General features: G+C 40.7%; 3 protein-coding genes across 11 annotated transcripts in view; all 3 read left to right on the forward strand.

Annotated features, from left to right (window-relative positions):
- Positions 1 to 8,441: 8,441 nt before the first annotated feature.
- LOC119560059 (pyridoxine-5'-phosphate oxidase) lies at positions 8,442 to 9,540 on the forward strand. Its single transcript, XM_037873366.1, has 3 exons — positions 8,442 to 8,526; positions 8,586 to 8,648; positions 8,708 to 9,540. Coding segments are annotated over exons 1-3 (744 nt in total). The 5' UTR covers positions 8,442 to 8,525; the 3' UTR covers positions 9,388 to 9,540.
- A 239-nt stretch (positions 9,541 to 9,779) lies between these two features.
- LOC119560058 (pyridoxine/pyridoxamine 5'-phosphate oxidase) lies at positions 9,780 to 12,400 on the forward strand. The gene is made up of 2 exons (XM_037873365.1): positions 9,780 to 10,562; positions 12,137 to 12,400. The coding sequence occupies exons 1-2, from the start codon at positions 9,858 to 9,860 to the stop codon at positions 12,203 to 12,205; spliced, it is 774 nt and encodes a 257-aa protein (XP_037729293.1). The 5' UTR covers positions 9,780 to 9,857; the 3' UTR covers positions 12,206 to 12,400.
- A 1,912-nt stretch (positions 12,401 to 14,312) lies between these two features.
- Positions 14,313 to 17,050, forward strand: part of LOC119560099 (diacylglycerol kinase eta) — a 48,260-nt gene continuing 45,522 nt past the window's right edge. For 5 of the 9 annotated variants that reach the window (XR_005221001.1, XM_037873422.1, XM_037873424.1 and 2 more), the window contains exon 1: positions 14,313 to 15,378. Coding sequence is in view for 8 of the 9 variants with exons in the window: in XM_037873422.1 (XP_037729350.1) it covers positions 15,121 to 15,378 (258 nt within the window). In the remaining variant the exon portion in view is untranslated. The remainder of the gene's footprint in view (positions 15,379 to 17,050) is intronic. The other 4 variants (XM_037873426.1, XM_037873427.1, XM_037873428.1 and 1 more) reach the window with 1 other exon arrangement.

Here is a 17,050-nt window from a genome sequence, read left to right on the forward strand (position 1 = left end):
CAAGTTTGTTTCAGCAGAGTGCCACGCCCACTCTAACGCCCACAAACCGCCCAAAACTGTGGCTCCTGCAGTTTTCATGCTAGAATAAAAATTTTAACTGAAATGTATTATTCTCATCAATACCTATCGATTGACCCAAAAAAAGTTTGCCACGCCCACTTTTACGCCCACAAACCGCCCACAAACTTCAAAAAATCGTAAGTATGAACGCGGATATCTCGGAAAATATCAAAGATAAGTAAATGGGATTTCAGATTTAGATTCCGTAGGCTTGAGCGCAGCGCAAATTTGTCACGCGAATATGCCACGCCCACTCTAACGCCCACAAACCGCCCAAGCCTGTGGCGCCCACAATTTCCATGCTAGATAAAAAATTTTAACTGAAATGTATTGGTTTTGTCAATACCTATCGATTGATTCAAAAAAAACTTTGCCACGCCCACTCTAACGCCCACAAGGCTTAAATCTGTCTACCGCCGGTAGGTGGCGCATTTCAATCTCGCTTTGCTGCTTGCATATCTCCATTTTCCTTTGGTCCCTTTAGCTGAGTAACGGGTATCTCATAGTCGAGGTACTCGACTATAGCGTTCTTCCTTGTTTTCTAACAGAAATGTAAGGATGTAAATGTAAGGAAAACCGTTAAGGTGAACTTCTATTCTATTTTTTTCTCTCACACACTGTGTTGAACCTCGCTCTGCATTCACCTATTAAAATGTTCACGCATACACTCTCAATGCCGCACGAAAAAAGGAAAGGGTTTTGAAATCAGGTTTTAATGTCATTTTAAATAATCGTTTTGCTGAATAATTTCTTTTGTTCTAAATAATTTAATATATATTGCAGCAGACTGTTAGACAGCTAAACTAGAATTTCAAAAGATATTTCAAAACGCTAGTAATATGTGTCGCACCGCCAAATATTTTATAGGATTTTCTGGAATAATAAAATTGCGCAGAATCAGAAGCATAGGAATCTGCATGTCAAATCTCAAATAAAATGTTTTAATATTACAAAGCATGGCTAGATCAACCCGATTTGTAATGCCGACCAATAATATTTGTGTTTTGTAGGGTCGGAATCGCTTTCTTCTATCTGATACATTACTTTTAACGAAAAGAATTGTAATAACACAAAAATACATATATGTAGGAAATATCAATGAAAATAGTTGATATATATTTAGTGCGAGAACGTACAACTAACAATATCTAACAAATTAATTCCTTTTCGTCCGAATAACTGAATGATTGAGAGTCTTCAGAAAGTGGTCTTTCAGAAAGAAATTCTACACATCGACCCGAGTCGTAGATGTCGTAGGAATAGCAGACCTTTAAATAAGCCTCATCAATGTCGTCAACCTACAAGAAACAAATTGTAAATGGCCGTGGGCCATTATCATTATCATTACCATTACTACTTACATGAAAATTCGGGAAAGGGGATTTTTCAATTATAAAGAGTTGTAGCGGCTCCTGTAGTAAGGGATCTCTTGAGGTTCTTAGAACTTCGTAAATATTACTTGCAAGGTTTATAGCCACTCCGTCTCCTTCGAATGTGGCGCACTGGAGGTTTTGACACGATTTGAAAATCGGAAACACGCTTTCAATATGTACCCTCTCCCAAAAAGGACGAACTATACGGAGTGATTGAAGCTCAAATAGTTGGCCTAGGTCATTAAAGTTATCGCATACTCTTTCGTACAACATATTTAGTTTATTTAATGACTTAATTCGCCATATTTCACGGATATCATCAGAACATAAATTTGTTAATGCATGTAGTTCTTGTAACTTTGAATCACTCTTGAGAGCAAAAGCTCGAAAAAGTTCAGTCAGAGATCCTTTGGCACCATCAATAATTAATTCTTGTAGGTTTTTTATATTGGCCAATACTTCTACGCCCGGCTCATCGCGCAAACAGCATTTTAGGGACTCCAATTGTTCAAGTTCTACAAAATAATTGCAGTCGTTAAAGCCAATATGGAAGTTTAATTCCAATTTCTTAAGAGTAGATGGCAGTGATTTTAGTGAAACAGTGTTCAATAAGTTTGTACAAATATTCAATTCATCATCATAAAAGTTATCGATGGCTAGGTTCTCCAAGTTCGGAAATTGATTTAGCATTGGCGCACACACCAAATTAAAATACTTGACACGTAGACTTTTGAGACATTTTAGTTCCATAGTATTAGCTGTTCGTGAGATGTTGAATTTGTGCACTTGAAGGTGCTGAAGACTAGTATTACTACTTGAAGAAAATGCATAAAGAAATTCTTGTAGAGAGAGTCTCGGTGAGTCAAAAGTTATTTCTTCAATGCACGTATTACCGAGCTCTGTAAAGGACTGTAAGTTTAAAATATCGAAAGATAGGCAGTCCAGTGTTCTTAGTGACCTTATTCGGGAAACCTGTGAGACAAGCTTGGGATTCGAACGGTCAAGGTCCCATCCTGAAATTTTTAACTCCTCGAGATTATTCAGTTCGGCCAATTTCTCAATACCAGTAGTGTCGCAAAGAGAGCATTTCAGTTTTCTAATGCTTTTAATTTCTGCAACTTTGGAAATGTCTTTAAAGCTGGGCGTCCTACAATATAAATTAATATCCAATACTTGGAGTGTACTTAAGTTGTTGGTGACAAAGGCTTCGAAAAACGAATTAAGGGATTCGGGATCCAAATACCCTCTGATCTGAAGGGTGTTAACGTTATTAAGTTGAGCCAGGAAACTCAGAGTACTGGCCTGACAATCTCTTTTCATTTCAATAGTTAGTTTCTGTTCATCCTTTTTTAAGGTAATACAAAATCTGTTGCACATTATAGTAGCTTGCACCTGACAAGCAGTTAGTAGATCAAAAACTAACTTTGAGTCAAAGGAATCAATAGAATCGCGAACATTAATCACCACGTGTTGTAGGTGGGGTAATTCATTTAAAAACATAATTGAGTTCCAACTCCAGACATGGCACCCCAGAAACCGAATTGACTCTATTTTCGCTAGCTCTTTCGTCTCTAATTGACCTATTGATCCATAGTGAATTTTGCAGGATTTTAAAGAAAACGACCCCTTAGGAACCATTGACCGAAGGAATTTTGCAATTGATTCGGGATGATTAGAATCAGTACATCTATTGCGAATGACCAGGCGATTTAGATTAGGTAGCTTTGATAAAGAACCCAATTCACTAATGTCGGATGCATAATGTATCTTTAGCTCCAGTTCTTCCTTATATCTGTCAAACACTATTTTGACGTCTTGAACCTCAGGTATAGTTATGAGAGATTCCTCTATTGAACTGTCGTCTCTTGACATTTTACTTAAATCGTAATCAATTTTTATAAATTCATCAACATAATAGGAAAAATTTTTTTCTAAATACTGTAGTGAGTCCAAAGCAGCAAAAATAATACACCAACTTTTATGAGGATCTTCCTCCAAAAAATCTTCAATGGTCAGTATCAATGGTTGCAAACTTCTAGGTCTGTGCCACTTTGTTAAACCTTTAAAGAAGGGCATTTGCGAACCGCTGTCTTGGATTCCAGTGATGACAAAGTTTTTTAAATTGGGCAACTGTGCTAGCTGTGTATATTGGGCAGTCCCGACTTCCGGGTCGAACTTTATTTTTAGTTCTTCAAGATTTTCGCAATGCGCTGCTATATTGGAAACACTTCCATCGATTAAGTTGCCTTCGAAGGCCAACTTTCTCATATTTGGGATCAGGATACAGATGTCAAAAAACGCGTCTGCAGGAATATTACGGTCTAACTTTAACATTTCGCCGCTTGTAAGATTCGATGAGATGCCTTAAAAACAAAAGAAAATATATATTATTATATATATTATATTAAATCCAGAGCATTCGTTGCGAAAAGGTTCACACTAGGCAAATTTTAATTCGCCCTAAAGAGATGAAGTTTAGAAGCCGAAATACATATTTAACGCTATCTTCGAGTGTCTAGACTATAAGACCTCCTGTACATAGTTTTTCGACTTCAAAGTAAAGTTTCCGGATTTTTCAAAGATGTGGCAATATGGGCGAGACACTCGAATGAAACAAACATTAGCTGCGCAGGAGTCCCTAGAATCGGTGTTCTTACTCCCGACCTTTTTACTTTTACAGTTCTCTTCAAAATACTCTAAAAAGACATTACAGAGATCAGTACTTACCTGTTATATTAATGTTTACATGTGCGTGATCCTTTTCATTGTTATGCTTGTCAACAGAAAGTTCAACATTAAAGGGACTTTTTTCTCTGATCGATTGTAGACAGGATTTCCAGAAACATTTATTTTCTTTGCAAGACGGTTTTTTGATGCGCAGATCTATCAGCAGCTTTGTGATTCTGCATGCCATAGCCAATTCCAGTTCTTCATACAAACGTTTGTAATGGACCGCAAGCAATTCGAAAAAACATTCATGGGTCAGCACAAAGTTGATTAAATCATTATATCTCGAAGAGGGTTCCTCGACATTTTGGTCTTTTAAGTTGCATTCAGTAATTATGTATTTCATAATCTCCAAAAGGCAGTCGAGGTTTAGAACTAATGTGCCGTTTTCGTCCATTTCGTTGAGTTTTCAATTAATCACCAATGTTTAAATCGAGCTTTTTGAGACCAGCGGATGCTAAATAAAAATATAAAATGATTTTTTTGAGCATATTTGCATTTTTGATAAGGGGATATCAAATAGAAACCGTTCTGTTGAACAACATCATAAATGATAATTTCTAATTTATAAGGGGGTGTTCAATACTGTTTTATATAATCTAATTACAAACATGTGTATAACCACGCTCTACAAGGAAAGCTGAGTTTCTAAAAGAAAAGTGAATTACATTTCAATTCAGGCATTTAGGTACAGTACAACTTCCATAAAACGGATGTTAAACTACAACATATTAAACCAAAAAAAAATTATTAAGGTATATTCATTTAAGATTATAAAATTTATGTTTTCTTATTTGTTATTGTTGGCTTCCGGCTTAAAATTTGTGCTCAATAAGCTCGGCTGCGCTATTTCTAGGAAAAGAATACGTATGTATATAAATAAATACATTATACAAACAGACTGATAAGCAAATTTAATGCTTTGTGGAAAACATGTGTGCTTATGAGTCAAAGTACTTCGAAAAATTAGTAAAATTTCTCTCTATAAGCACTAAAACTTAAAACTATTTAGTTAAACCAAGCTGTTATTTGGTTAGCGGTGAGTTTTACGACCCGCCGAAATCTAAAGATTTTTCCAAGAAGATATACGAAGAAGAAGAAGTTATTCATGGGTCAGCACAAAGTTGATTAAATCATTATATCTCGAATAGGGTTCCTCGACATTTTGGTCTTTTAAGTTGCATTCTGAAATTATGTATTTCATAATCTCCGAAAGGCTTATCAAGTGGAAACCGTTCTACTGAACTACATCATAAATATTTAAATGATAATTTTTAATTTCTAATGTGGTGTATAATACTGTTTAATATAAACTAATATATAAATTTGTGTATAACAATGCTCTCCAAACGAAGCTGACTTTCCAAAAGGAAAGTAACGTACATCTGAACACTGGGCATTTATGTACAGTACAACTTCCATAAGACAAATGTAAAACTACACAATTAATTAAAAACACACTTTTTTAAGATCCGCCGAATTCTAAAGTTTTTTCCAAGAAGTTATAACTTTTTATACTCTTGCAGAGGGTATTCTATATCAGAAGTTTACAACGTTTGCGACTTCATAAATTGTAGAAATATATTATTGATCAGCATCACTAAACTGGGCATGTCCGTCCGTGAGTCCGATTCTACTCACTTAATCCATAATCGTCTGTTTTAATATTCTTTTGCATTAATATTTTTATACTCTCATGAAAATTGCTAAAAGAAAATTTGCGTAGAAATTGTAGCGAATACAACAATATTTAAATTTTCAGAACTCTTGTCTTGTTCGCGAAGTTTAAGTTACGGACCTGATTAGAGCTGGAAATAACATCAGCGATGTATCGATACATCGATGTTTTCCAAAACTCGGGAAACATTGATGTTCCATGTTTCCTCTTTACACATCACTACTTGGCAGGAAAGAATCTTGGTAAGCTAAGCAGAGTCCAACCTATTATTCAGTTTTTTACAAACTAATCAAACTCAAAAAATGCAAAGCGGTCGCGCGGATTCCATATTGGATTTGCGACAATACTTAAATGCCAGTAATTTGGACCCTGCCCAAAACCCTTTGGATTATTGGAAGGTAGAAAAAATAACAATTTAATTGGTAACCAACATAAAAATCAAATTTCTTCTTTCAGCAGATATCAAATGACGCCGGATTCAAAACATGCGTTTTTAAATACTTCTGCGTACCAGCCAACCTCTACTGAAAGTGAGAGGATGTTCAATAAAGCTGGACTAGTTGTTAGCGAGAAGAGAAGCTCGCTAAAACCAAAAAATGTCAATATGATTTTATTCCTTAACAAAAATTATTGGATAATTTAGTTTTAGTTGTTACTTTTTTCTTATTTTTTTGAGTAGAACTTTATACTGTTTTTTATTTTATTTTTAGTTGAATTGTAAATTAATTATAATTTTTGTGTTAAACGAGTAGTTTAAGTTTCACTGTAAATTTGCAGGAAACAAAAACAATGGATCTGAAATAAAGCATAATTTTTTATAATGAACTTACACATTGGAATTATTTGTGGTATTCGTTTATAATATTATATGGAGTAAAAACATTTTTCAAAATTACACCCAAAAAAAATTCGATGTATCGGTACATCGATGTTTTTTTTTTCTGAAAATGATTTTCCAGCGACCTTATTTTGCGTTTGTTTTGTTTATGCTTACGTTTGTGATGGAGGTGCCACAATCGGTAACCGAAGATTTCAGCAAGTCCGCAGAATGGCCCGGAGGAATGAAATCGCGCCTGGGGATTTAAAGGGTGAGTCACAACTGCAACATGCAACCTTAGTGCTGGAAATACTTACCTGGGGCTTGGGTGCTGGGGATTGGCTCGTCGGGCAGCAGTTTGTGAGCCATAGATCGGTGTTCTGTGACCATACGCGATACGTATTACTCGAATAAATTGTCTTGCATGCGCTAGAAATAATCAGAGAATTAGTGAACATTTTTATATTAAGCTTAAACCTCTACTTACCGATGCCACTATGGCGAGGGCGTTCGCAACGCCGATATCCGCGATGCAGAACGTCACGTGCCTCTTGATGGCAGTGATGTTGCAAAACTTTTTCTTGCAGAGAATGCAGCCGTGCACCAGCGCATTAGCCAACTGGCTCCTGGTGGCCTCCGTGACGGCCTCCAAAGTGCGAGCCCGGCGTCGACGGCAGCCACCCTTGTGCGCGGTAAGCTGGCTTACGAACTTGCACTTGAAGCAGTCCGGGCAGTGCACCAGCAGCTCCTCCGGACTGCACGGGCAGTGGCTGGCCTTGTTGATGCTCTTAAAGACCTTGAAGCACTTGCCGCACCGGTTCCGGTCTCCCTGCGCCGCCACGCTTATGTGCCTTTCCTCCTTTCGGCTCTGTGCAGTGGAGAACGACCTGACGAAGCTTCCCACGGTGATCGTCGTTGAGGGGGTAGTTGGTCGTCGTGGTGTGGGACTGTAGTCTGGAGTTACCCAGTTGGAAGACTGCAAAGCGTGCGAGTCTGAGTCGATGCGCGCGGTATGCTCGGGTGGAGGTTGCCCAGTCTGAGGATCTCTTAGTGACCGCGGAGGAATGCAAAGTGTGCGGTATGCTCGGGTGGCGGTGTTGAAATCGTGGAGGTTGCCAATCTGAGGAACGTATAGCGGAGGCCGACGCGGTGGTCAATCCGACGGGTCGTATCGCCGCGGGTCCTGGTAGGAGGATCGATAGATAGGGTTGGGCGATGGGGACTTATATACTAAAAGTCACTGTTTTAATTCAGTATTTTTTTTTAAATTTAGGTAATTTCTGTACGTGGCGTGATGGGATTTCTTTGGGAAGATGCAGTTTGGCACCAAAAAAGATGTCTTATAACAGTCTTTTCAACGTCGGCAGGGGCTTTCATTTTGTCTATGGCAATGGCCAACCTCTAGTCTTTGGTTTGTGTCCTTCTTGATGCATGTAGTATTAAATTATACCCGTTGCACAAAGTCGACAATTTCGCTGGTGTTTTGAGTATTTATATACTATACTTTAGTATGTGGTGCTGCGCAGCGAAAAATAAACTAGTTCCAAAAAGTGATGCCAAATAATCACTTTTCCGTCAATTAGGGTTTTTTCAAGAAAGGTAATATTTTGGATTATTAATTAGTTTCTGCCCCCTGTTTTTAAAGCAAAAGCTTATAACTTTTTTACTGCACAACTCTTCTAGTAATTAAGTGATACAATTAATGTAAGCTTTAAAATGCATGTTTCTTTAGCTATAGCTGGCACCAAAAGCTGACATCACTGACTCCAAACAGCTGTTTTTAGCGAATGTTATTCCCACAGAATTTTCTGAATTGCCGGCGCTTGATAACGATTTCAGCAGCAGATAAGCTCCAAACTGACCTTCAATAAGTACGTTTTTTGTGACCAGTGCAGGTGCAACTAATCAGTAGATAAACCCCACAAAACAGTGAAGTTTCTGCAGACAATTCGCAGGATGAGCCAAGGAACTTCGGAGGCGGTGCCGCTGTCGGGTAAATATTTTGATTGTTTTTAATGGACTTAAATAAATATCCATGAAATATCTCACTAGCACTTCGCCTTAAGTACCATGAACGCAAGGACGCCTTTCTGGAGGACAATATCGAGGTGAAAAATCCGTTCTGCGTGTTTCGTGACTGGTTGGACTTGGCCCTGAAAACACCGGAGATTCTGGAGCCCAATGCCGCCGCCTTGGCCACCGTGAGCGCTGAGGGCAAGCCCTCCAATCGCTATGTGCTGGTCAAGGAAGCCACCGCCGAGGGATTCACCTTCTTCACCAACTACGGAAGTCGCAAGGCGGACGAGATCAAGTCCAATCCCAATGTGGCCATATCCTTCTACTGGCTGCCTTTGCGACGAAGTGTCCGCATCGAGGGCGTGGCCGAGAAGATCTCGCCGGAGGACTCCCTCAAGTACTTCCACCAGCGACCCAGGGCCAGTCAAATTGGAGCCGCTGCCAGCCCGCAAAGCCAGCGGATCCCATCGCGGAGATACTTGGACGAGGTAGAGACGGGAATCAAGGCGCAACTGGGTCCCGATGGAGAGGTTCCACTGCCGAACTGGGGCGGCTATCTGGTGCGTCCCGACCTCATTGAATTCTGGCAGGGTCAGACCGATCGCCTCCACGACCGCATCCGCTTCAGACGAGGTGCTTTAGTGGAATCCGAGGTCGACGGGAAGCTGGTCCACAAGGGAGAGGATGGCTGGGTCTACGAGCGGCTGGCTCCCTAAGCATAGGGAACTGGAGATCAGCAACAGATGCATTAAGAATGTCTTCCAAACGTAGTTATGTGCAGGGAAGTGGAGATATGTTAAAACTTAAATGTGAATAAAACTCAAACCACAAGTTTTTGCTGGATATATAAACATAAATAATCAATTTAACGTTCAATCTCTCTCATTTCCACACTACAAAGATATTCATTAAAAAATTTTATAACTTAAAGTCCTTTAAGCATGGAATATGCCTTAGACATATTATGTACCTCCAATTTGTCCATGGACAGGAATGATAAAAATGTTTTACTGCGAATTAGACCAGATTTGTATGAGAGAATTGCAGTTGTAATTATATTATTAAAATTCTCGGATTTTTTCTTTCCACTTCTTGTTCTACAAAATGAATCTAGTAGGAAGTTGATATATTGTCAATTCCAAATGCATTATAAATTAAATAACAAATTGTAAGGCACCTTAACGCTATGTCGTCCGTTCTAGTACAAAAGGTTTGGAGCACGCTTTGGTCGGCGGGATCTGTAAGCCGCTTTCGGCTGCACGTGAGCCATGTTTCCCACCAGGTGAACCACGTAGCCAGCGAGGAGCAGCGCATCTACGACGAGCCTTACGTGATCTTCCAGAACTGGTTGATGGCCGCCCAGCGAGAGGCGCCTCAAGTGCGACCGCGACTTGCCTGCATGGCCACTGTGGACAAGTCCGGCGAGCCCGTGACCCGTTTGACCAGCATCGAGGAGGTGAGCGCCAACGGAATCACCTTCTTCACGACCCTCGGCAGTCGGCAGGCGGGCGAGATAAGCGCCAACCCGCACGTATCGCTGCACTTCAACTGGGCGCCGCTCATGCGCAGTGTCCGGATAGCAGGATCCGCCCACCAGCTGACGGAGGAGCAGGCTCTGGATCAGTTCCGCCGGTACCCGCGTCACGTCCAGATGGGCATCACCCACGGACCACGATATGCGGCGGCCGACTGGCAATCCCGGTCAGGATTATTTGCGCGGATCGTACAGCGCCTAAACACCTGGCTAGGCAAGCAGCCGGAGGAGATCCAAATGCCACCGAATTGGGGAGGATACCTCCTGACGCCCAGTCTCTTCGAATTCGGCATGCTTAGCGGACAAAAGGCCGGGAGGACTCGGGTGCGATTCCGTCGCTGCCTTGAAATGCCCAGGGTAAGTATTTACATATATGGTATTATAATTGTAGTCAGAGGTTTGCAACGCAGTGAAGTAGGGATTTCGACCCCACGAAGTTTATATGCATATTTTTTGTCAGCATCAACAGCCGAATCGAATATAACCGTGATTCTTTTCTTTTTATACAAGCTAGTTTCTCAGTTCTAAATTCTTCTGCAGGATACTTTCCCCTCCCTCCCCATTTTCTTTCTATTGTAGGTAGTATTAAAGCCAGATCCGGCCTAGTCGGAAGATCCAATAGCTCCAATAGAAATGATCGGAAAATTATATACTTTTCATTAAAAATAACTCGCAACATAATTATACTCGTCACTCGTAGAGTAAAAGGGTATACTATATTCGTCGGAAAGTATGTAACAGGCAGAAGGACCGACCCCATAAAGTATATATATTCTTGATCAGGATCACTAACCGAGTCGATTTAGCCATGTCCGTCTGTCCGTCTGTCCGTATGAACGCTGAGATCTCGGAAACTATAAGTGCTACAATACTGGGATTAGGCACGCAGATTCCTGAGATTCCTGCGCAGCGCAAGTTTGTTTCAGCAGAGTGCCACGCCCACTCTAACGCCCACATCCAAAACTGTGGCTCCTACAGTTTTGCTGCTAGAATAAAAATTTTAACTGAAATCGTAAGTATGAACGTAGATATCTCTGAAACTATCAAAGATAGAGAATCGGGATCTCAGATTTAGATTCCGTAGCTTTGTACGCAGCGCAATTTTGTCACGCGAATATGCCACGCCCACTATAACGCCCACAAACCGCCCAAGCCTGTGGCGCCCACAATTTCTATGCTAGATGAAAAATTTTAACTGAAATGTATTGATCTCGTCAATACCTATCGATTGATCCAAAAAAATTTGCCACGCCCACTCTAATGCCCATAACGCTTAAATCTGTCTACCGCCGGTAGGTGGCGTATTTAAATTTCGCTTTGCTGCTTGCATATCTCCATTTCCCTTTGGTCCCTTAAGCTGAGTAACGGGTATCTGATAGTCGAGATACTCGACTATAGCGTTCTTCCTTGTTTTTTCTTACGAATTTCTATATTTATAATTGGAAGATTGTTTAAAATAGCTTTCCTATGCACAAGCACAACAGAAATTCAGATCTTGTTTAATATTTAAAAAAAATAGTTTTATAAAACTAACAATCAAATTTAATATCTTCAAGTGGCAGCTGAAGCATTATTCTTATTTCACGTGATTAAATACCTTAAAGAAACGGTCGGTAGCGTCCGCAGCCTTTGACGGCACACGTGCAGCGCACAGCGGTTATTTACACAACTACACAAGTTACTCACACAATTTGGAAACAAAATGTCATCTTATTGATTGCCGACCACTGCTAAAAAATAATTGTTTTATACAGTTTGTTTTAGTCCTATGTTTCAAGTGGCCTAACTGTAAAGACTTTAGATCAAATAAAATGCTGTATTGTATATATGGCGTTTCATAAGGAGCACCACATTGAATATTCCGAGAACTGTATTGCAAGATTCTGTTGTCGCTTCCATTCAACTAAATTTATTTTTCTAATTTTTTCCAGGGAACAAGAGTTGGTAACATTCAAGCAGAGAGACAGGATTGGGTCTATGATTCGTGTGAGGAAAATTAGCATGTTTCCCTACGATCTAGTCCGGCTTTAATTTTCTCTCGATATAATCACCGTGTAGTCCCTTAATCATATTCAAGGCCATCCCGTTAAGCGCTCCGTTCCATTCCTCGCCAAATTTGAAGTCATTAAAATTCATTGTTCAATCTGTAACGCTTCCATGAACTTCAATTACAGAAAATATGGTAATCAATAAAATTAAAAGTGTTGATACTTTAATTAATTAATTAATTACATGAACAGGGTTCTTCAAAATTTAAATTTCAAAAACAAAAACATATTTAGCACAAATATTTAGTGTTTGTACAAAAATTGATCTAGATGAGAACTCAGTTTTTAATATTTAAGTTTGAGAAATGCCAACTCTAAAATGTATGCTACATATCTATGAATTGTAATATTACTGACGGACCCTAACTATTTAATTTATCCATTGAGGCAGATCAAATAATTTTTCTTGGTAAGCCTCATTAAATCAATATACTTAATTCCATAATTAACAGGATGCAGTCCATCAATATCCTCTCCCTTTTACGGGAGATCAAAGTGTTAACGCGATGGAGATGTAAATCGATTTCACCTGAGCTGCAAATGAATTACCGTCAAGGGAGCTTATGTCATCAACGCATCGTTGCCAAATTGAATTTAAGTAAAAGCGTTAGTTTCCTCATGTCGGGCCCAATCGCATTTAAAATGCATTAAAAGCACTGCTCGCAGCCGCCTAATTGGATGTCCTTGGGTCCTGGAAAATGCCCACTGCACGTGAGTGTGTGTGGGCACGTAAAAATTTAATAAAATAAATAGGCGAGTGCAGTCGAGCGCAAAGAGTAATGCCCGCCGGGAAATGCGGGATAGATGGATGTGCCGCACGGGGATGAGGGAGAGGGCAAGGCGGCCGGGCGGCACTGACAGCAGACAACAAACAGTGAAAGGCAAAGCGCAAGGCCGGAAAAGCACACACCCCCTGCGCCACCCCACCCCACCCACTTTTTCAGCCCACTCTACAAATTTGCCTTTGCACTCCTTTGTAATTGTAGCCATCGCTCTGTCAGTCGTTCGCTTCCTTCCTCGGTTCATTTTTTGGCTTTCCTGTTTACTTTGTCCTTGTCTGTTCTGTGTCTTATCCTTCGCCTCTCCGGCGTTTTGTTTTGCTCGTCCTGTTTCGCCCCCATCGGCTTTTCTCTCGCGGAGGGTGTGTGTGGCTCTCTCCTTCTGGCACCTCTCTCTGCTGCTCTCTCGCGGAAAATCCGGAAAATGCGGAGAGCACGAAAACTTGTTGGCAAGGATAATGAATATTTCTTATTTCGTTGCGTGCAGCTCAGTCGGCTAGGATGCCAGGGTTGCCAAAGCTAGCGGAATGAGAACTATTAAAAAATGGTATGTATTGGACAATATAGTAAAAATAAAAAACATTACAACTATGCTATTTCTTGGAAGTCTATGCAATATTTTTTAAATTCCTTATATTACGATTTACAAATTTAAAAAACAATAAGTCTTATCCTAAATGTTGATGATATTAGTAATTTATAATATGTGATGAATTTGTAAAACAGGGCATTTTAACTATGTCCTAAAAATGCTGTTAGCTTTATATGTACATAATTGTTTTGGAAAATAAAATTAGATAGTTGTGTTTCTTGATCGAGTTCTGACAATCATAAGTTCCGAGATATTATATTGTTGAAATATATGTACATTTTTTCTGATGGTAAAAATTTATTCGAAAACTTTTAATAAATTCTTTTTAGTTCAACATAAAACTTAGATAAGTGTATACACGCACAAAAATTAAAAGTTCTTTAACAATTTTGAGTTTTGAAAATGGTAAAAATGTAATCGAAAACTTTTAATAAATTCTTTTTAGTTCATCATAAATCTTAGATTTATGTATATAAGCAGGTCTCCAAAAATTAAAAAGTTCTATACAAATTTTAAATTTTTATTTAAAAATGAATTTTAAGTTCTCTGCGTCCTGAATCTTTTCTCGCCACCTGGCAACCCTGATCGCCAGCCTGCCGCCTTTCCTTTGGCTTTGGGCCAGGCCCACTCCGCTTTGGGCCACGGCAGCTGACAGCGCACAGTGAGGGTTGCGGTCTCGTTCAGTTCGCCGCGCGGCTCCGGCAGTTTCAGTGTCAGTTTCTGCTTCTGATTCAGACTCGGACTCAGATTGGGACCCATTCTCAGTTCCGAGCAAACTTCGGCGGGGAGCAGAAGGAGCAGAGCGGAGCAGAAGAGCCCCACCAGGAAATAAAAATAGACAAAATACTGAAACAATAACTCGAGGCGGCGAGCTAGTGTAGAATTTTTTACATATACCATTTCGGGGTAGCGGAAGCAGGAAGTGGCGGAATAATTAAGGACAAAAACGCAATTTCAATTATCGTTAGTGTAATCTTGAGTGTGAATTTAAATGTGAACTGTGAGTGCTTGGTGTACGGCGATTTTTGCTTGTTTCCCTGAATGTGGTGTACTTTTTCCCATTGCAAATTAGTTAGTGTCGCTTAATCAAATATATATACATATATAGCTAATTGGACGGTATATACATGTGTTGGTGTGCAAGTATTTTTGCTAAACTTATTAAATTGATATTGAGTGTATACTTTTTGAGTGCTCGTGCAATTATTGTAACTTGAATAGAGCAGCTTCGACCGCTATCCAACGACGAAGGACTAGAAATCGGTGTCCTTTTCCCAGAAAAGTGCGAGTGTGCGTGGCCATTGCCTTTGTCCTGCGAATCAGGGGGTGTGTCCGAGGGGCAGCCGGGAATCTTTTTACATAAGCAGGGGCGGGCTGCAAATGGGACGGCCACCTGCGGCTACACGGCGGCTACTCAACGCTGGGATCCCTCGCTTTGTCCGCCGCTGAGTGTCCTTGCAACGTGACAGCCCGATTGTGTGTGAGGATATGCAAAGATGTCCCTCAGCCCCACAATGGCCCACTTAAAACTGGACACCCTCCACGTGCAGCGCAGTCCCCGCGGCTCCCGCAGGAGCAGTCCGAGCAGCGGAAGGAGCAGCGCCTGCAGTTCCGGGAGCATCTCTCCGGTGCCCATCATCCCCATCATAGCCATCAGCCACGATGGCGACGAGTCCGAGTCCGAGTCGGAAATCGAAACGGAGCCGGCGCGCCTCTTCCAGCGCCGCATGTCCACCAAGTGCACGAACAACCTGGTAGGTACCAAACACCTTTCGCAGTGCACTCCGAAAATATGTGATCCCATTGAAAATGCCATGCATTTTTCATAAGCCCTTTCACTGTGAAATATATTTCGATTAACATGCAGTTATTATAATGGAGATGCAAGGGGTTACGACAATGAATGTACAACATTAAGCTTGGATCCTAGTTTTACCGGAATTTCAGAGTTTTGATATTACTTTTCTCTGTGTTTTGATCTAACATTCATTCCTTCATTTGTCTTAATAATTTAAAGTAGAAAATATTTTTGGTCGAAACAAGCTAACATAAATTACCATTGGAATAATAAGAAAAAATGTTGTTGTATAATTGGTTGGCAGGACGATGGCTTGTCAAATTTAAATTATGGTCGGCATTCAAATGTATAACCAACTACCTTGTAAGGTCAAAATATAAGACTATAAAAATAAGTATCAAACCGTATGTGACAATGACTGTTTCTGTTGAAATTAGTTTTGTTAAACATATATGTATAACTTCTGTATGTATTTACAAAGTTGTACTTTTCGATCGATTACCGTTTAAGCGTTAGTATGATGGAGCGCAATTTGGGGCGAGACACAAACCGGAAATGATTTTTTCTCCGTGTGGCAAGAGCCCTCCGGCTTTGTCACAGGACCTTCCATGGCGGTGCAACGGAGCGTCCTCGCTAAAGTTTCTGGAGCGGAAGTTGCATGCAAACGGGCAAACGACAGCGGGGTGGGGTCCCCCTCCCCGCTTTATATGCGAGTTGCGTGTGTCGAGAGTTTATGTTTCAAGTGCCATAGTGCGCTGCACCACTGCCAAAGGTCACAGGCGCAGTTCAAGAAGTCGGTAAAATATTTTAGTGTCGCTGCTGCATAGGTCAGGGGTCAGAGCAGCCACCATTTGGTGATTGCTCCGGCTTAGCCGGCGCCCATTTCAATCATCATTTAAGTGCATTATTAAAATGTAATCCGACGCTGTCCATGTAGCCCGAAATTAAATAAAATTGTATCGGCTTGCGAGTCATGGCGGTCCAGAAAAGGGAAGGCCGTCCGATCCGTCCTCGAATTTTAATTAAACGTTGCCATAGTTGCCCGGAGGCCAGGTTTCGCGTATAAAAGAACCAAAAAGCTGGAAAAACGAAAGAAAAGCAAGCCCCAAAACTCCGCGAAGCCCGAGAAAAACTTCAATTAGGTTCTTTATGGTCCTGGAGTCACTTTGAAGCGTCCAAGGATCAACCCTCCTTGCTAGTACACCGCGTCGTATGAATAATATTTCCGGGCCAAAGTTGATGCCCGGTTGCTGGCTATTTGATGTTAATTATACGCATTGTTGCACTGACCCTTCCACCCAACCTTGCCCTTTGGATCCTTGTTGTACGATTATTTTTAGCCAGCTGCCGATGAACCCTCCGCTCGAATTTCGGCTACTGTTTCACCCCCGACTGTCCAACTGCAATTTGTTTCGTTGTTTAAGCGAAGGCATTTGTTATTTCTGATTTATGGCAATCGGGGGCCGAGCAAAACACATTTGCCTGATTGTGACAGACAAGCAACATTCAAGTGCTCCCATGTCGAGAGGGGCGTGGCCCCATAAACAGACATGTGGGCTGTGGGTCGGTGTGGGGTTTACACATGTCAAACCGCAAAACAATAAGCGAACGCTAAACAAAAGCGGCTT

This window comes from Drosophila subpulchrella, unplaced genomic scaffold, assembly GCF_014743375.2.
Source record: "Drosophila subpulchrella strain 33 F10 #4 breed RU33 unplaced genomic scaffold, RU_Dsub_v1.1 Primary Assembly Seq354, whole genome shotgun sequence".
Lineage (NCBI taxonomy): Eukaryota > Metazoa > Arthropoda > Insecta > Diptera > Drosophilidae > Drosophila > Drosophila subpulchrella.